Below are 20,787 nucleotides of genomic sequence, written 5' to 3' on the forward strand. Positions count from 1 at the left end.
CCAAATCTTGAGAGCTCACAGAGAGAGGGTGTGAATTATCATTGCTAGGCCCAGGGATATTCTCATGAGAAACTGCCCTTTGCACTGGGGCCTCTCTGTCATTGTCTGTATGAAAATCATTGACCAAACCATCTCCATCTTGTACCTCAGCCTCGGCACCATCATTTCCCTCATCATTTCCTACATCAAGATCCTGAAACACAAACACAGGCTGATTCCCAACACCAGCTCCCAATCCTAGATCCGATTAATTATACCAGGACATGTTGGAAGGGAAGGCTTGTCTAAGGCACTGTTTGATCCAAGATTTAAGTCTGGGCAAGACAAAGAATGACATTCAATGGTTGGCACTGGATAGTGGGTATTTTGAAATGGACTCTCACAGTTCCCAAAAGCTCCATACATATCCAGCCTGCATCTTGAAATGTATTGTAGCTTTACTGTTTTAATCAGAAACAGGCAAGAATGTTGTGAACTTTAGAGATGAGCATATCAAGTTAAATAATAACATTTTACTCACTGATGCTGTAGCAAATCCGCCATCATTGTCAGAAGCCTGTACTGTAAAAGTATATTTCTGATTTGTTTCATAATCTAATTTAGCCACAATTCCCACACTGCCCTTTGTAGAATCGATCCAAAATACATCTGAGAGCTTCAAAATTGAATATGATATCCCAGTGCTTGGCAAATCTTCATCTGTAGCGTGCACAGTTCCAATTATGGATCCAGCTGAAATGAAGCAGAGTTTGGGAAAGTTACACATTTGACAGGTGAGCATATCTAATATGGTGGAGGGTTTTTTTTCTTCAAAAAATCAGGAGTATAAGTACAAATCTTCTTATAAGCATTCTAATATAAGCTCTATTCATTTTTTTTAACCACCCAGTTTGGAAAATGTACTTTTTGGACTGCAAATCCTTGGGTTTTCTAGGCTCTGCGCAATAAAGATGGATGGCAGATAGGTCAGCGAGGGCTGAGAGGACAGAGGGCATACCCACACAAGGCAGGACAGTAGGATGCTACCACTATATATTATATTTTTCTTTGCCGCCACCAATTAATTATCAAAGTTTCTTTTGCTGCCATCATGTTTTGATTCATACGCTACCTCCTTCACTAGAATGTTCAAGAAAACACATGAACTCTTCAGGTGAAATAAAACAAGAATATGTTGTTTATTTTGTTTTTGAAAAGTAAAGATGTGTGGTGGTTTCAATAATCTATCAGGCTTTACTTATACAGATAATAGTTTTATATCATGAGTTTCTTAAAAACAAAGTTCCACACACAGGAATACTAACAGGTTATTTTGAACCTTTTGGATCCTCTTTCCACACCAGCACTCTAACACTATAGAGGCTCACTAAATTTCTTCTCCTTCTCCCTGAAGGATTTAACTACTTTCCTCAAAGCGGTATCTTTCTGATAACAGTTCCCAAAACTCTTCCTTCCTTCTCTTTCAAATCTTCTAACTTAACCCTTCAAACTCCAAACACCAGACTCAACTGAACTCTGGCTGCATTAGCTCCTTTCTTCCCCTCTGGCTCTACCCATCTCTGGTTGCATCTCCTCCAATTTCATCAGCCAATCAGACTGCTCTTCCAGCTATGAAGCTGCCTGATCTCTCCTCCCCTCTGCTCTCCTTAGCTTTTCCAAGCCAGGCTGTTCTGTCACGTGCTGGGCCTGTAAATAATTTCCTTTAGAACAGGACATGCAACCTTTGCCCAGCGGGAAGCTAGGGGGGCCAAAGAGAAGTTCTCAGAGGTTTTCCACCACAAATAGTCTTTAGATGGCTTGTGAAGTGTAACAAAGTCTTTTATTAATGAACAATCAAACAGAAACTTCTCTTGTCTTCAGAAAGTTAAACAAATGATTCCAGGCTTTTATGCAACTGGTAGCTTCCTAAACTTGCCCACGAAGAACAGGCAACTGTCTTCAATAACTTCTTCTTTACTTTAAAGGAAAATCCCCTTTTTAACTTCTCCCAGGCTGACTGTAATCTAACCCTTACTGATGTGGGTTCCGTTACCGGGTCGAACTGCTTCTCGAACGCCGAGTGGGCCTACCAGTAAAGGTTAGATGTTTTCCAGCTGGAGTTCTTTGGTCTTTAGGGCTGTTTCCCTGGAAATCTTTGGAGAGTCTTAAGACTGTTCTCCCCCGGAAGGTCTTGGATGCTCTTAAGACTGTTTCCCCCCGGAAAGTCTTAAGGGTTGAAGCTTTTGTACAGGGGAAGCTTGCACACATCCTGTACATTAGCTTTCCTTGCTGAGACTGACTAAAAATGGCTCTCTTCCCTTCCCAACTGCCCTGAGCAAGGGGCAGAACCAAAACTTAATGATGATAGACAAGTGACTTGCCCTATGACTGCAACCAAAGGAAGCCACCTTTCTGCAGAACCCTGAAACCTAGGACTGCAAAAAAACATTTAATACAAAGCAAATAAAGTTGGAGCTCCTGGTACAGCCGTACCAGCACACAGGCCTATTACTGCCTTTACACCAACCTTCTACGTTAGGCTAATCCGTTACACTCTGCATTTAAAATCTTAATAGATAAATGTTGTACTGCACTGAGGCTCTTTAATGCAGGCTTTCACAATTATCTAATTAGAGAAGCACCATGCATGTGAAACCCCCACCCTGTTTTTTTTATTCCTTTTAAAGGTTAATTTGCATTGGGTGCAACCATCTTCTTTATTCACTTGTTTCAATGCTATGCCTAGCCTAATGCATGTACCATGTTAACATGATGTTTTGTTTAAAGAGGGGTGTGGGATGTTGCTTTAGCAATGTTCAGGTCTATCTCTCGGAAGACTTAGACCAGGGATCCTCAAACTAAGGCCCAGGGGCCGGATGCGGCCCTCCAAGGTCATTTACCCAGCCCTCGCTCAGGGTCAACCTAAGTCTGAAACGATTTGAAATCACACAACAACAACAATCCTATCTCATCAGCCAAAAGCAGGCCCACATTTCCCATTGAAATACTAATAAGTTTATATTTGTTAACATTGTTCCTCATTTTAATTATTGTATTGTTTTTAAGTGTTTATTACACTACAAATAAGATATGTGCAGCGTGCACAGGAATTCATGTTTTATTTTTCAAATTATAATCCTGCCCTCCAACAGTTTGAGGGACTGTGACCTGGCCCTCTGCTTAAAAAGTTTGTGGACCCCTGACTTAGACAGTTGTTCCACGTAGGTGCCATGAAATAGCAAATAGTTACTTATCTAGGCTTAGATCCAATTGGTTGCTAGTCCAAGGTTGCTAATGCCCATGGAATCAATCGGCTCTATGTATTCTCTACTTTATCATTTGTCAACATGTTTGTGGCACAGTGGGTTAAAGCACTGAGCTGCTGAGCTTGTTGATCGAAAGGTCGCAGGTTCGATTCCGGGGAGCTGCGTGAGCTTCCGCTGTCAGCCCTAGCTTCTGCCAACCTAGCAGTTCGAAAACATGCAAATATGAGTAGATCAATAGGTACTGCTCCGGCGGGAAGGTAACGGCGCTCCATGCAGTCATGCTGGCCACATGACCTTGGAGGTGTCTACGGACAACGCTGGCTCTTCGCTTAGAAATGGAGATGAGCACCACACCCCAGAGTCAGACATGACTGGACTTAATGTCAGGGGACTACCTTTACCTTTTTTTTTACATTAGTTGGGACTAACAAGTAGATCCAAGTCTTTATGTATCGTCATGACATTTCTTCTCTCAGGGAAAGATAACTGTGGGATTGTATGTGTCAGGTGGCAAAATAACCTGGCTGGGCCCAGCTACTATGTGCCTTGATTTAAATGGGGAAGATGGCTTTTAATATCCCACTTCAGGTACGAAGAATGACCATTACTTACCAGTGTTCGTTTCCGAGACATTAAAAACATACGAGGGACTACTGAAGACTGGGTTAAACTCATTGACTGGTTCTATTCTCACATAAATGTAAATATTCTCTGTAAATAAAACAAGGAAATAATGATGATTACGTAAATATATTGATGCTCTTTTAACAAGGCTTCTCTGTCCAAAATACTACGGGTTCCAGAGAATTAGGTAATGTTTCCCTCTTGGTAGACTGTCTTTGTTTATTTCCCTGTCTCTCTATGAGTTCTCCCTTACAAATAGTTCTGCCCCTTTATCTCACCCCGAGTTTTTAAATTATTTTATGTACATGCGGCCTGCCCTTTGTCATTATGTTTGGTCTCTATGTTCTGTATATATTGTTTATATGCTTTGATGTTCTATACTTTAATGTTATGTTGTTTATTTTACTGAAATTTGTATTTTTTGTATTGTAATTTGTTGTTCGGGCTTGGCCCCATGTAAGCCGCTCTGAGTCCCATTGGGGGAGATGGTGGTGGGGTATAAATAAAGATGATGATGATGATGATTATTATTATTATTATTATTATTATTTCCAAGTGTCTCCCTGCTCAGGAATTACTGATAGGCTGCCAGCTGTCAGGTTGCTGCTACTGTTGATTTAATTATTTCTATCCAGCTTTATTTTTCTTTTAAAAGGGACTCAAAGCAACTAGTTTCAAAGCGACTCAAAGATTTAAGTTTCATGACATACTCTTGTTAGAGACTCTAAATTGGGTCTTCTTAGGTCCACATCACGGGAGCACAAAAGGAAGGAGACAGTCCCAAAAAAAGATCAAAAACAAGGTTTATTTTAGTTTCTTCATGAAGAAGACGGACAGCCTGACAGCATACGCAGATGCTACCCTTCAAGTGACTGCCACCTCCCCTTGGCTTTTGACCACCAATATATAACCTCAAGTAAACAAGAACATTTTTTTGTCATAGAAAGTACTCTCTTTCCAGCCCCCTCCCTTGACCTTTTGATGGAAAGTACCTTCTTGTACCTGCAGACTCTGCGCTTAACCACAACCTTTGAACTTAACCACAATGCAACTTCCGAACTCTACATGTCTTGTTTCTTAAAAACATTTTCTTCCGTGTTGCTCTTTTTCTACAGAGAAAGGGTATGTTTCTCTTTTGCTGTTAATTTAATTCAAAGCCCCTTGCTTAGCATCCTTCACTCTCACCTGTCCCACTGGAGACATCTAAGGGCCCTTCCAGAGAGGTCCTATATCCCATGATCTGATCCCAATTTTTCGGTTTATACCAGATTATCTGGCAGTGCGGACTCATATAATCCAGTTTAAAGCAGAAAACCTGAGATCAGATCCTGGGATATAGGGCCTGTCTGGAAGGGCCCCAAGTCTTTTTGCCAAGGACCCCTTCTATCAGCCCAATTCTGGGGGAATATCATCTTTTTAAAAATGCTGTTTGGATTTATTTTCCCAAAATCCAGAAGACCGTGGTGAAAAATAGGAGTTCTATAACCATACAGTCTTTCATGGGAGAGGTTTTAGAGAGCAATTCCCTTTGACAGCTATGCCAATGTTGAGATATAGAAAGGAATTCAACAGAGGATAGGAGATACAATGGAAACAGGGAATGCAGCAATTACACATATAGAAATTCAAAGAAAACCAAGAAAGTTAATCTAAGAATATTATCTAAAGGAAGAGTCTTCACTTTATGAGCTTTGGCAGAGTTCATTGAAAAGTTAATGGTGCGGGAGAGCATGCTTTGACCTCAAATAAGATTTATTTGGATTAAATAAGAAATGAGCAAACTCTCCCTTTTAAGTACATTGAAATTCAGTAAAAGTTGGTCTGCTTTGTCCTCTATGCCACTGCTTCTTAAACTGTGGGTCCCAACCCCAATTGAGGCCCCCCAGCTCAATGTTGGGATCATGAAAGATTTGGTCACAGTAAAAAGTTTCTGAATGCCTCCCAGTTACAGAAACCTGTTGGCAACAATGTGAAGCATTTACAGTGGATTCTGAAGAAAATACTTCAGCTGTACTTCACTGTTGAGATTAATGTCAACAATTCAGCAGCAGATCAATTGCACAACTTCAGCGCTTTCTAGTAGCTTCTTCCTGCACAGTATTTTCAGTCAACTGTTCCCACAGCCTGCAGTCACTCTGGAACCCTTTTTTACAGACACTTGAGCACATGCCCGACAATTGTCAGTTTTACTATTGTTTTCCCCTCCAATCTAGTTGACACTACAAACTTACCACAGCACATGGTTATATCTTGTCTTAGCAGACAGGTTCTTTTAATCAATTGCATACAGCCTTCGGCAAACAGCATCACAGCACAAGGAGAACAAATACACTGTACATGACTTCCTTATATACAATTCATTTATACATAGCAATCGCTGATTGGTTCCCAACTCATTGACTTAACTCAAACCCAGGATTGCATCATTCACAATCACCTGGGCTAGGCCAGAACACATTCCCCAAATGAAGTTCTATATACAGTTAATGCATGGCTCAGCATTTCCAATAGAAGCCCATCAGCAGTGCATGACTCAGCTATATTTCATTACAATACATTGTAAAACCTGACATTCACAAAAAGGAAAATCCACCTGTTTAGTAGGCCTTGCAAATGCTGATTTATCTATATAAATAAAAATGTGATGTTTGCTTGTGGGATTAACATAACTCAAAAACCACTGGGTGAATTGACACCAAATTTGGACACAATACATCTATCAGGCCAACAAGTGACCATCACTCATGAAAACACTGAAAAACACAGTGGAAGGGACTTAAATTAAAAAATACATTACAATGCATACACAAAACTGCATATATACAAATACACACACACACACACACACATACACACACACAAAACACATATACGCAGACTGGGCCACAGCAACTCATGGCAGGGGATGGTAAATGTAGTATTTCTGAGCTAACTTTGAGTATAATGGTTTTTGAAAGAGAACAGGAAAATGATGGGGAAATATATAAAAAGGAAATACTTGCTGGCAAAATAAGGCGAAGCAATATCCTGCACCACCATATTCAGTTTGTATTCTGTTCGATTTTCCTTTTCAAGATCCACAGTTCCTATTAACTGGATCAAAATAAACATATTTTTATTTAATTGTTTTAGTTTAAGGGCAATGTCTCAAGGGACAACAGGTTTTTCAGATCTCTTTTCTATGGAAGAAAGGTTTACATTCAGCTAGAGCTGGGGTCCTCAAACTAAGGCCCGGGGGGCGGATACGGACCTCCAAGGTCATTTACCTGGCCCTCACTCAGGGTCAATCTAAGCACACAGCAACAACAATAATCCTATCTCATCAGCCAAAAGCAGGCCCACACTTCCCATTGAAATACTAATAAGTTTATAATTTTTAAAATCATTCTTCATTTTAATTATTGTATTGTTTTTAAGTGTTTTTTGCACTACAAATAAGGTATGTGCAGTGTGCATAGGAACTCACTCATTTTTTTCAAATTATAATCCGGCTCAGTTTGAGGAACTGTGACCTGGCCCTCTGTTTAAAAGGTTTGAGGACCCCTGAGCTAGAGAAAATGCCATGCCTTGTCCTAATGTCAGGTTAGAATATTCTTATTCTTCATATCTACATATCTATTTGCCTTTCTTCCAGTTTGGATCTCAAAGTGGATCACAAGAGATACAACAGTTACAACATAGTTTAAAATGAAAATTGAACTGAAGTTTTAAAAAGTATTAAACCATAATTAAATCAGGCTAAATATACAAGTCAAATTGTAGCAACAAGAATAAAAACTAATCAGGCTAAATATACAAGTCCTTTTTTCTGAAATATCCATTCTTAAATGACTGCCAATTTTTTTTTTTAAAAAAGTTTTTGCTGGTTTGCAAAAATGATAGCCTACAGAATGTAGGGTGAGGGGTTTTTGTGTTTCCCAAGGTCATTTTCTCTGAAATGTCCAAAAATTATATCTATAACAGGGGTCCTCAAACTATGGCCCAAGGGCCGGATACAGCCCTCCAAAGTCATTTACCCAGCCCTCGCTCAGGGTCAACCTAAATCTGAAACTACTTGAAAGCACACAACAACAACAACAACAACAACAACAATCCTATCTCATCAGCCAAAAGCAGGCCCACACTTCCCATTGAAATACTAATAATTTTATATTTCTTAAAATTGTTCATTTAAATTATTGTATTGTTTTTAAGTGGTTTTTTTTTTTTTTTTTGCACTACAAATAAGATATGTGCAGGCTAAAAATATACTCTACAGATTTTGGAAGGCCTCACAGCATGCATCCAAGTCTCTAGATCAGGGGTTGTTGTTGTTGTTCATTCGTTCAGTCGCTTCCGACTCTTTGTGACTTCATGGACCAATCCACGCCAGAGCTCCCTGTCGGCCATCACCACCCCCAGCTCCTTCAAGGTCAGTCCAGTCACCATCCATCTTGCCCTTGGTCGGCCCCTCTTCCTTTTTCCTTCCATTTTCCCCAGCATCATTGTCTTCTCTAAGTTTCCTTTCTTCTCATGATGTGGCCAAAGTACTTCATCTTGGCCTCTACTATTCTTCCCTCCAATGAGCAGTCGGGCTTTATTTCCTGAAGTATGGACTGGTTGGATCTTCTCGCGGTCCATGGCACTCTCAGAACTTTCCTCCAGCACCACAGTTCAAAAGCATCTATCTTCCTTCGCTCAGCCTTTCCTATGGTCCAGCGCTCACATCCGTAGGTGACTATGGGGAATACCATTGCTTTAACTATCAGGGGTATCAGGGGTCCTCGAGCCTTTTAAACAGAGGGCCAGATCACAGTCCCTCAAACTGTTGGAGGGCCAGATTATAATTTGAAAAAAGCATGAATGAATTTCTATGCACAATGCATAGTAGTGCAAAAAAAACACTTAAAACAATACAATAATTAAAATGAATAACAATTTTAACAAATATAAACTTATGAGTATTTCAGTGGGAAGTGTGGGTCTGTTTTTGGCTGATGAGATAGGATTGTTGTTGTTGTTGTGTGCTTTCAAGTTGTTTCAGACTTAGATTGACCCTGAGCAAGGGCCGGGTAAAAGACTTTGAGGGCCTTATCTGGCCCTTGGGCCTCAGTTTGAGGACCTCTGCTCTAGATCATCTGTGGGCAAAATGTGATTTTTTTTAAAAATGTCCCTAACCCCAGTGAATGTGGAGGGCTGATAGTACTTCCACTTTAATTGCCATAGTTGTATCCTATGGAATCTTGGCATTTGTGGTTTGGTGTACCACACCTTGTCCACATTTAGAGAACAGTTATACTAGCTTTAAAGAAATATGCCTCTGACCTGACTAGTTATGATTAGTTGTATATTTTAAAAGCTGTTTCTGATACAGCACAATATTGAAGCGACACATTCCCCCTTTTGAATAGTTAATGAGTTGGTTACCCTCCTTCCAATGGATATAAGACCTTTTTCTGATGTTCTTTATGGAATTGCTTACAGTGCTAGTGTTGTGCTGCTTACCTAATATTGTTAAATACTATGAATCGCTTTATTACTCAGGGTAATGAGAGGAGGGCCTTATTTGCAATGTTCACCAAACAAGGGTGATGCTTCCTCCTAGAGGAGTCAGAGCATCAAAGCAGGGAGTGAAGGGGTCAGTAAGAACATACAGACATTTTCACCTGCATGATGCTGTTTGAAACAGTAGGCGGTACCATGTGATCAGGTAATACGCAGTATATTCAAGGAAGGTTCTTTGTACCGGGACTATGGCGCAACTGACTGGGAGTCAGCTGCATTAAGATCACTACTGACCAAAAGGTCATGAGTTCAAAGCCAGCCCAGGTTGGAGTGTGCTTCTGACCAATTTGTGTAGCTTGCTATCAACCTTTGCAGTTCAAAAGACAGTTGCATCTGTCAAGTAGGAAATTTAGGTACCTCTAATGCAGGGAGGCAACTTTATGATGCCATAAAAATCTCCGGCAAGCATGCAAAGAATGAGGAAGTACTTCATCAGTGTCACAAATGGACAGTGAAGCGACAGCTCCCCTGGTGGACAGAATACCCTCATGAAAAAAGCTGGAATGTTAAATAGCCTCTGCGTCTGTCTGTATATGTTGTGTGTCTATGGTATTGAATGTTTGCCATGTATATGTACATTGTAATCCACCCTGAGTCCCCTGAGAGTTGAAAAGAGAGAAATATAAATATTGTAACTAAATGAATACATTTTTATACTTCATCTTTCTTGCATCACCTCGCTGATGTTTCTGTACCAATGAAATCTATGTAGTGCCTTGGAATAGTTTGAAGTATAAATGCTTTGTTGCAACATGGCATGGGATCTTTGGGATTTTTTGGAACGATCCAACCTGGAGTCCTAGTTGGCTGAATAAACCTGTATTTTTTCCACTTCCGAGAAAGGCCTGGTGTGTTTTCTATGAATCCACCATAACATTTCTTTCCTCCAGTTGAATGGCAATAATGAAGGAGGTATCTTACCTGGAGGTTTCCAGAGCCAGATGGGTCCTGTGTGAATTTATTACTTCCAATTCCAGACAGCCCAGTGAAATTAAACAAGTTGTTTGGTGATTCAGCATCAATGTCTTTACAGAAATCCCTTAAATTTATTATTGATCCAGGAAGTTCTGTTTCAGGAATGGTCACTCTGTTTAAAAAGGGGAAAATATCCATAAAATATTTCTGGCATTCTAAGAGTTTACAATAGTAATATTCTTATCATTTTTATGATTATAGTAATCAAATTTCCATTTATATATCACCTGTCCTTGTACCTGAGAATTTACATGAAACACAGTTAAAGCCACATACTAAAGCCACACATTACAAGTAAACCATAAATCATAATAAAATCATAAATCTATGAGAAAAATCTATGATGGGACCCTGAGGCAAGATGAAAGATGTTACATTAGGAAGGAATGGCAGACATAATGAAGACTGGTAAAATAAATTAGAACATAGTCTATGGCAGAACTCTGGAAAACTTAGTGTTTTTATTGTTTACTACAAACCCCAGAAATATTTATCTAGCATGAGGATTCAAGGAGTAGTAGACTAAAAAAGAAAGTGTCACATTTTGACAATCCAAACAGGTTACCTTGTTAAAATATTAATTTTTCCACACTTGTTTTTAGACATTGATTTGTTTCTACTATTTTCCTTTAATAGTATCACTATTACTCAAACATGAAATAGCTAGTATACTTGTTCTGGTACGGCTGTACCAGGAGCTCCAATTTTATTTGCTTTGTATTAAAAGTTTGCTTGCAAGGTTTCAGGGACTCTGCAGATAGGTGGCTTCCTTTGGTTGCAGACATAGGGCAAGTCACCTGTCCATCATCGTTAAGTTTTGGTCCCGCCCCTTGCTCAGGGCAATTGGGAAGGGAAGGGAGCCATTTTTAGTTAGTCTCAGCAAGGAAAGCTAATGTACAGGACGTGTGCAAGCTTCCCCTGTACAAAAGCTTCAACCCTTAAGACCAGAGGTCCTCAAACTTTTTAAACAGAGGGCCAGGTCACAGTCCCTCAAACTGTTGGAGGGCCAGATTATAATTTGGAAAAAAATGAATTAATTCCTATGCACACTCCACATATCTTATCTGTAGTGTAAAAAACACTTTAAAACAATACAATAATTAAAATGAACAATTTGAACAAATATAAACTTATAAGTATTTCAATGGAACGTGTGGGTCTGCTTTTGTCTGATGAGATAGGATTGTTGTTGTTGTTGTTGTTGTTGTTGTGTGCTTTCAAGTTGTTCCAGAGTTAGGTTGACCCTGAGTGAGGGCCAGATAAATGATCTTGGAGGGCTGTATCTGGCCCTCATGCCTTAGTTTGAGGACCCCTGCTTAAGACTTTCCGGGGGAAACAGTCTTAAGAGTCTCCAAAGATTTCCAGGGAAACAGCCCTAAAGACCAAAGAACTCCAGCTGGAGAACATCTAAGACTTTACTGGTAGGTCCACTCGGCATTCGAGAAGCAGTTCGACCCGGTAGCGGAGCCCACATCAGTAAGGGTTAGATTACAGTCAGCCTGGGAGAAGTTAAAAAGGGGGTTTTCCTTTAAAGTAAAGAAGAAGTTATTGAAGACAGTTGCCTGTCCTTCGTGGGCAAGTTTAGGAAGTCACCAGTTGCATAAAAGCCTGGAAGCATTTGTTTAGCTTTATTGACGACAAGAGAAGTTTCTGTTTGATTGTTCATTAATAAAGGACTTTGTTATACTTCACAAGCCATCTAAAGATCATTTGTGGTGGAAAGCCTCTGAGAACTTCTCCTTGGGCCCCCTGGCTTCCCTCTGGGCAAAGGTTGCACGTCCTGTTCTAAAGGAAATTCTTTACAGGCCCAGCGCACGACAGAACAAAACTTGAGATACTAAGAATGTTCCCAGCAGATAGTCTACTAACAAGAAGCAACTAATAGCTATTTCAGCATGCTTTTAAAGATAATAAATAATCATGGCTTCAGTGTGAATATAATTATCCAAAATGTGAAGATTAATACCGATAATTATAGAGTTGACATTCTGGTGGGTTGTCATTTCTATCTTCAATTGTTATAACAATTTCCATTGTATCACTTCGTCCATCGCTGGGGCTGTCCACAACCCGAATGACCAAAGAAATGTTGGGATGTTCTCTCCATGGTTCAATGTCACGATCTAACCATTTAGCCACTAAAACTGTACCATACACTAAAAAAAAAAGTTAAATTATAAAGATTTTTATCTCCATGCATAAATAACTTCTGTCACAGGTTTCTTTAAATATAAAACTATTAAGGTTGATGCACAACCTCCATTTTTTTTATCTCAGGCACTTTTCATTTCTCTGATCTGTGATAAATTCTGGGTCAAATGCTATCTGGATCTGGCTTCCTTTGGAGAGAGATCTCAAGGTTTATAACATAAGAGGGTTGAATGAAAAGTAATGCCTTCGCCTTTGTTACTTGGGTTTGGATGGGAATATTTTAATAAATCAAACGCAGAAATAATCCTTAGAATGTGCTCTTTAACTACCGCTATTCATTTTTCCACATAAGCACCAGACAACTGGATACATTTCTGCCAACAATGAACCAGTTTTCTGAAGCCGTCACGGAAGAAGTCAACACTCTGTTTCCGCAAGGCATCGTGCACAGATCTTCCGATAGCCAAGCAAAGCAATAATGTGACCCACATGTTCTTGCAAAATGCCAATTATGCTTGAAATTTCTCTCTGAGTCATACAATGGTCGTCCTGAATCAATCTGTTAACCTTTTGCTTGTGAAACTCGGTGGTTGATGTCACAGGACATCCAACTCGACTTTGGAACTCACTCCCTAAGGACATCAGGCAGGCCCCAACCCTGGCAGTCTTCAGGAGGAGCTTGAAGACGTGGTTGTTCCAGTGTGCCATCCCGGAATAATGATCCCATAGCATTTTGTCCCTCTAATGCACTTCATATTTTTTAGGTCTGCTCATATGTCTTTCCACAGACGCCATTATCACCTTTTCGTCCATGTTTCAGCACTATTTCCAATTTTAATTTTACATTTGTCCTTCCCACAGTTTTAATTGTATGTTGTCTTATTGATAATGTTATATGTCTATTGTCTATGTGTTTATTTTAATTGCTTGTATTGTTTTGATTATTGCTTGTATTGTTGTGTTCAGCCTCAGCCCCATGTAAGCCGCACCGAGTCCCTTGGGGAGATGGTAGCGGGGTACAAATAAAGTGTTGTTGTTGTTGTTATTATTATTATTATTATTAACTCTTTGTTTGTCACACAAGTCAGATATTCCCACCTCGACATCTTGCTACCCCTAGCTACAGATCTGTGCCCTCAGGGGGAATGTAACCCCGTTGAACACAGGTTGCCATCCAATATCCCGGTCGGCCCCACAACTGACCAGGAGGACCTCTTTCTTGTCTGGATTAAGCTTCAACCTGTTAGCACTATGTCTTCCGCAGGATAAACATAATGAATTGCTTCAATCTTTCTCCATAGGACATATTTTCCACACTCCTTTCCAGCCACTCAGTGCCCCTTGAAAATGTTGCTTACCTGGATCTATAGAGAAATTGGGAAGTGGTTGAGGATTATTGATGCTGAAGCGAAGGCCCTGTTCATAGCCTTCTCCATCTGGATCTTTAGCGGTTATATTGGCAACAAATGATCCGGGCATGCTTTCTTCTGGAATACTGAAAGCTCTTTCTTTACTAAATAAAGCCAGAAATGCTTACATTTGAAAATAGTCTAAGATGAAAATAGAAGGGACTCGAGACATCCAATGAATCAGATGAAAATGATCAAGGGAATTTCAGGATATAGTTTTTAACAGCTTATAGCCATTAGGAAATAGTTATATGGGGTGTTTAAAATAAAGGGAAGAATAATAAACATCAGTCACAATTACAGGCAAGAATTATAGACTATAGTATTATTTTCTTAAAATAATATTATGGTCATAGTGGTGGTTATAGTGCTAGGGGCATTCACACTGTAATTGTTGCCTCTCTGACTCTAAAATCCTGTCTTTTTGTTGCCTCTCTATTCAGATAGTCGTACTAAGATGTTTGCACATTTTTCAGTGTGAGGTGTGAGGTGAGTTAAAATTTTGATGGCAAAATAAATGATTCTTCTATCATTTATGGCTTGCATGCCTCTCTCATCAAAAAATTATTGTTCTTAAGGGTGAATTGAATTGCAGTTATAAAACTTGTGAATTGAATTGCAGTTATAAAACTTGTGGTGATGAAGTTCTAAAGCTTCCAGACCCTAATGACTGGTTTTGCATCATAACTATCACAGAAAAACTTGCTAATTCAAAGTGCTTCTACTAATGATTGGCTAACATCCCTGCTTTGTCACAGACCGTTGAATAGTTTAAAAGGACCCCTGACTTTGATTGGCTCGGCAGGGGCCCTTTCACACTATACAATGACAATCAGCCTTCCCCATTTAGGTTAAACTTTGACGGATTTGATTAATGTTTGTTCTGAGAACCTCTAAGTCTTCTAGGGCTACTTAATGGTTAATTTCCACCAGAAGTTGCATAGAAGTGCTCTGAAAAACCTACAGATTCCTAAAAAGGTGTTATCTCAAGTTTTTTAAAAATAGATATTTCTTTAAAAAATGCTGTTTTCCCATTTTTGCGAGCCTCCTATGCATCTAACCCCCTGAAAAGTGGAGGACCTGCTCCACCATTGCTCCATCTTAACTACTGTGGCTGGATCTCTGGGATCCCAGGTTAATAGTTTGGAGAGACAGTAGAGGAGCTCTCTGGCAGTTCAGGGAGGTGCTCTTTCCCTAAACCACAAATCCCAAGATGCCATTAGAGGTTACAACAAAAGTTAAAATGGAACCGTAGTACGGGGTGAGGCGGCATAACTTCCTTTTTTTCAAAACTTAATAAAACCCATTGTATGAATCAGATTTTTTTTATATAATGTAGGCACATACCTAAAGTTTTGTTTTACATAGTTTTGAAGATCAAATTAGGTAGGTAACGTCCCCCATTCTCCATACACTGGGTAAACTGATTTCTGGTGTTTGTCATGACTCTTGCCAGCATAGCAGGCGTTATGTTGGCAATTTCTTCCTGGAAATTGGTCTTCAAATCTTGTAGGGTCCTTGGACGGCCACTCCAAATCCTCCCTAATTGAGATGAGGCGCTCTGGGAAGTGTTTCCTCAAAACAGCCATCGATGCTCTTGAAGTGTGTGCAGTTTCACCGTCTTGTTGGAACCAAATGTCCCCTAAGTCCAACCCATCTAGCCGTGGGGAAAAAAAATCCTGTAACATATTTACATACCGGTCCGAATTCACTGTCACTGCAACTTCATTTTCCTCAAAGAACCAATAATTCCAGCTGAAGAAATTGCACACCACACTGTGATTTTAGGTGAATGCAAAGGCCTTTGATGCAATTCTTGAGTATTGTTGTCAGCCCAGTCGCACATGTTTTGTTTGTTAACGGATCGACTGAATGGCGCGCATTTTTAAAAAGGAAGTTATGCTGCCTCACCTTGTACTATAGACATGAGATATGATTGGAATCCAGTTCTAACTCTAAACAGAGTCAAGAAGAAAATCTCACTTAACAGGAATAGGAAAAATAAATAGGAAATCATGAAAACAAACTTTGAAGATAGTATCCTCCAGGAGAAATAAAGGGAAGAGGCTAAACGTGTTGCACTAGAGTCCTGAAACAACTTTTCACCACAAACTCCAAGTAATCCAGTAAGTCAAAGTTTATTAAGAGAGGAGTATATAAAAAATAGAAAATCTAAGAAGGAGAATCAAAGCTCAAAAAGTTATTTCCAAGATAGCTAAGATTTCAAAATCCTTTCAAATACAGTCTCACAAATCAATCCACAGATATATCTATAAGTATGATAGCATGAATCTAAGGCAGGCAACCTATGCCACACATGAAACTAGAAACAGGAACAAACTTAGAGACTTGACTACATAAATCCAAAGATGTAGGACCAGGAACCGAGAGCTGTTCACCTGAATACAACGTTGCTCTCACAAAGGATGTTACCAGCAGAAAACCACTTAAAATACCTCAATCCCTCCCATTACATCATTGATCACACACCTGCTTTTCCTCTTCTTATTTGGGAAACGCCTCTGGGAAAAGCGAGTCTGTCTCTGTTGTATGCTGTTTGAAGTTTCAAGCTCCTTGATCTGGACAAACATTCATCTCCCACATTTCTCTCAGCCTGCACTTCTGGCAGATTCTCATGAGAACTGATATTGCTTTCTCCAGTCTGAGATTCCAAAAAACTCTCTCTAGGCCACTTCTAACCTCCTATGGGAGGTCTGAATCTATTCCAGCACCCCATTCCTCATCTTCTGAGCACTCAGAATCTGACTAGGCTACAACAAGGAGTAAAGAAACTAAAAGAGAGCAGTAGCCTTGGCAAAACACCTTAAAGGTGAGAGCCTTTAGTCATCCTTGATCACATTTCCCAGTCTCTAGGTCTGTGTGTACATACATGTGTGTGTGATTGTACTTTATATATATCCATTAAATTCATATATATACACACACAAACACACATACACGCTACATACAACAAAAAGGAAAGGGAAAAATGTTCTACCCCTTTTTCTGTGAACGGACAGAATTCTAGTGTTCATTTATAAAATCCTAATATAAATGTTGGATGAAATTGTAGGTTTTTGCTTACGTAGTAAAATAAGGAGGCTCATCGTTGATGTTTATGATACTGACAATCACAGTCCTGGTGGCATTTTGACCAAGATGGTCTCTTGCTGTAATTTGTAAGATATAGCTGTAAAATGAAAATGAGACTCAAGATTCATGCAATATTTGTGATTTAGATGCAAATTTTCTGCAGAGTTTGAGAAAGTGACGTTTATGACTGCAGGAGGGGTCTGGGAGATGTAGCCCTCAAAAATTCATTTTCCAAAGCTCTGCATATTTTTATTCACAGCAAATAATTAATAATACCAAATAGGCACTTTATGAAATGTGAAACTTGCCATAATTGCATACTTACTTATCTGGATCTTTCTCATAATCAAATTCCTTCAAAGAATAAATGGTTCCAGTTTCAGAAATACTGAATGGCAATGAGTCAGGAGTCAATGAATACTGGAATAAATGGCAGACGATATGTCAATGTTAGTATTATTTTGTGCATAGTATGTATAAAAGTAAGAGAAATAGTGCAATCTATGTTTCTTTTCCATCCTGATCTTTGTCGATAGTTATGTCTCAGTTTCTTCTATCGGCCTGGTGACTTCCACATCAGAAAGGCAACAAATCTCTGAGTTTTAGGCCAAACTTTCAAAGCCATATCCAAAGTACTGAACTCTATGCCTAAAAGAGATTCTACACTATAGATAGCTCCTTAAGATTGAGACTAAGGATTTTATCACACTGGTTAATGCAACTGTAGCAGAATAATAGCTTATTTGCTTGCTACTTATCAGATTATAGAATGTCTTTCCTGTTCATGATTTATAATTCAGTTGTCAGTGGAACCTCTCTTTTTATTTATGGGGATATTGCTGGAGGGGGTTGCATTCCCCCTGAAGTCACAGGTCCGCAGCTTGGGGGTCCTCCTGGACTCAGCGCTGACGCTTGATGCGCAGGTATTGGCGGTGGTCGGGAGGGCCTTCGCACAGTTAAAACTCGTGCGCCAGCTGCGACCATACCTCATGAAGTCTGACTTGACCATGGTGGTCCACGCCTTAGTTACCTCTAGACTGGATTACTGCAATGCACTCTACGTGGGGCTACCCTTGAAGATGGCCTGGAAACGACAACTTGTCCAACGTTCGGCAGCCAGATTAATAACTGCGGTTGACCCCCCTGTTTAAGGAGCTCCACTGGCTGCCGTTTATTTTCCGGGCCCAATTCAAGATGCAGGTTATCACCTATAAAGCCCTGAACAGTTTGGGACCCGTCTACCTTTGTGACAGTATCTCTCTCCATTAACCAACCCGGGCCCTTCGATCTTCAGGGGAGGCCCTCCTTTCGCCCCTGCCAGTCTCTCAAGCTCGTCTTGTAGGCACAAGGGAGAGAGCCTTCCCCTCTGTGGCTCCCCGACTCTGGAATTCATTATCTGGAGAGATCAGGAAAGCCCCTACACTAGAAACTTTTAAAAAGAACCTTAAAACCTGGCTCTTCTGCTGCGCCTCTGGCAAGAAGGTATACAACATGACACTACTGCACATGTGGCCCGCCCACTGTCATTGTGATTGTGTTTATTGTCTCTTTCCTAAGTTCTGTGTGGTGCATCTCCTCTGCTGCGTGGCAATATTCCAGCACTCTGTTCTGGTACGGCTGTACCAGGAGCTCCAATTTTATTTGCTTTGTATTAAATGTTTGTTTGCAGTCCTAGGTTTCAGATGGATTTCAGACTCTGCAGATAGGTGGCTTCCTTCGGTTGCAGTCATAGGGCAAGTCACCTGTCCATCATTGTTAAGTTTTGGTCCCGCCCCTTGCTCAGGGCAATTGGGAAGGGAAGGGAGCCATTTTTAGTTAGTCTCAGCAAGGAAAGCTAATGTACAGGATGTGTGCAAGCTTCCCCTGTACAAAAGCTTCAACCCTTAAGACCTTCTGGGGGAGAACAGTCTTAAGAGCATCCAAAGATTTCCAGGGAAGGAGTCCTAAAGCTTTGAGGGATTTTGGAGGGTGAACAGTTTGAAAGACCAAAGAACTCCAGCTGGAGAATATCTAAGCCTTTACTGGTAGGTCCACTCGGTGCTTTGAGACGCAGTTCGACCCGGTAGCGGAGCCCACATCAGTAAGGGTTAGATTACAGTCATCCTGGGAGAAGTTAAAAAGGGGATTTTCCTTTAAAGTAAAGAAGAAGTTATTGAAGACAGTTGCCTGTCTTTTGTGGGCAAGTTTAGGAAGCTACCAGTTGCATAAAAGCCTGGAATCATTTGTTTAACTTTCTGAAGACAAGAGAAGTTTCTGTTTGATTGTTCATTAATAAAAGACTTTGTTATACTTCACAAGCCATCTAAAGATCATTTGTGGTGGAAAACCTCTGAGAACTTTTCCTTGGGCCCCCTGGCTTCCCGCTGGGCAAAGGTTGCACATCCTGTTCTAAAGGAAATTCTTTACAGGCCCAGCACGCAACAGAACACATTCACATAGTGTGGATGAGTTTGATTCTCTTCTCCTCTTTACTATTCCCAAGCAAGCAAATGTAAAGACAGCTCTGTAGTATGGTTGCAGAGAAATGTGACTGATTGTTTGCATACTAATATGTCTTCATTTTCTTTAACAACATGATTGCCACGAGACAACAGGCTGATGCAATAAAGTTCTAAGACTTAAAGTAGATTTGCCATCTCACTGATCAACTCTACTGATCAACTGTAATCCAAATCTAATTTTTCCAAGTTGAACAAACAAGCAAATCAGCATTCTTTGGCTGTCATGCTGTTTTTGAGCACTTCCGTGTGGTATCTGGCTGGACTTTGCTGGAAATAAATTAATAGCTCAGGTGAAACTTGAACCCTCCTTTTATTCTTGTCAACCCTGCTTTCAATTTTTCAGAGGAATAGATCCCACATAATTAATAAATATACAACCAGTAATTTGTTATGTCAATATACTGTACCAAGAAGTAGGGTTTTTAAAAACATTAAATGCAAAATTCCATTTTGTATTGTATCATCTGTGTAATTTTAAAACTATATTTTCCTGAAAAGCTGGCAACTGAACAGGCTGATAATCACAATTGAGTTAACCAAGCTTTTCCTCATCATATGAGGGTTGAATGAAAAGTAATGCCTCCACCTTCATTACTTGGGTTTGGATTGGAATATTTTAATAAATCAAACGCAGAAATAATCCTTAGAATGTGCTCTTTAACTACCACTATTCACTTTTCCACATAATCACCTGACAATTGGATACATTTCTGCCAACAAGTTTTCTGAAGCCGTCACGGAAGAAGTCAACTCTCTGTTTCCGCAACCAGCATCTCACAGTTCTCTCAACGTCTTCATCAGAAGCATAATGATGTCCCTGCAGATCTTATTTCATTATCAGGAACAGATGGAAGTCAGACAGTGCTAAATCTGGACTGTATGGAGGATGTTGTGTGGTGGTGAGATCCAGTCTCTGAAGTTTCAAGTCTGTGTGTTTTCGTTTCAGGCATCAGCAACCTAGGTACTCCTCATGCACAGATCTTCCAATAGCCAAGCAAAGCAGTAATGTGACCCACACATTCTTGTGAAATGCTGATTATGCTTGAAATTTCTCTCTGACAATTGTCCTGAATCAACCTGTCAACCTTTTGCTTGTGAAACTCGGTGGTTGCTGTCACAGGACGTCCAACACTTTGTTTGTCACGCAAGTCAGTTGTTTCCACCTCAGCATCTTTAAACTTTTTCACCCAACGACACACATCAACACAATCACCATAAACAGCTTGCATTCTCTGATGAATCTCC

At 40.0% G+C, this 20,787-nt stretch overlaps 1 protein-coding gene across 1 annotated transcript in view; it reads right to left on the bottom strand.

Annotated features, from left to right (window-relative positions):
* Window positions 1-20,787, bottom strand: part of CDHR3 (cadherin related family member 3) — a 51,041-nt gene that overhangs the window by 18,000 nt on the left and 12,254 nt on the right. Inside the window, exons 6-13 of the mRNA XM_067468483.1 lie at window positions 17,367-17,461; window positions 17,034-17,138; window positions 13,898-14,052; window positions 12,355-12,544; window positions 10,335-10,500; window positions 6,872-6,962; window positions 3,858-3,956; window positions 521-732 (exon numbers count right to left, since the gene is read on the bottom strand). Of these exons, the coding sequence (XP_067324584.1) occupies window positions 521-732; window positions 3,858-3,956; window positions 6,872-6,962; window positions 10,335-10,500; window positions 12,355-12,544; window positions 13,898-14,052; window positions 17,034-17,138; window positions 17,367-17,461 (1,113 nt within the window). The remainder of the gene's footprint in view (window positions 1-520; window positions 733-3,857; window positions 3,957-6,871; window positions 6,963-10,334; window positions 10,501-12,354; window positions 12,545-13,897; window positions 14,053-17,033; window positions 17,139-17,366; window positions 17,462-20,787) is intronic.

Source organism: Anolis sagrei, chromosome 5 (genome assembly GCF_037176765.1).
Source record: "Anolis sagrei isolate rAnoSag1 chromosome 5, rAnoSag1.mat, whole genome shotgun sequence".
NCBI classification, from domain to species: Eukaryota; Metazoa; Chordata; class Lepidosauria; order Squamata; family Dactyloidae; genus Anolis; species Anolis sagrei.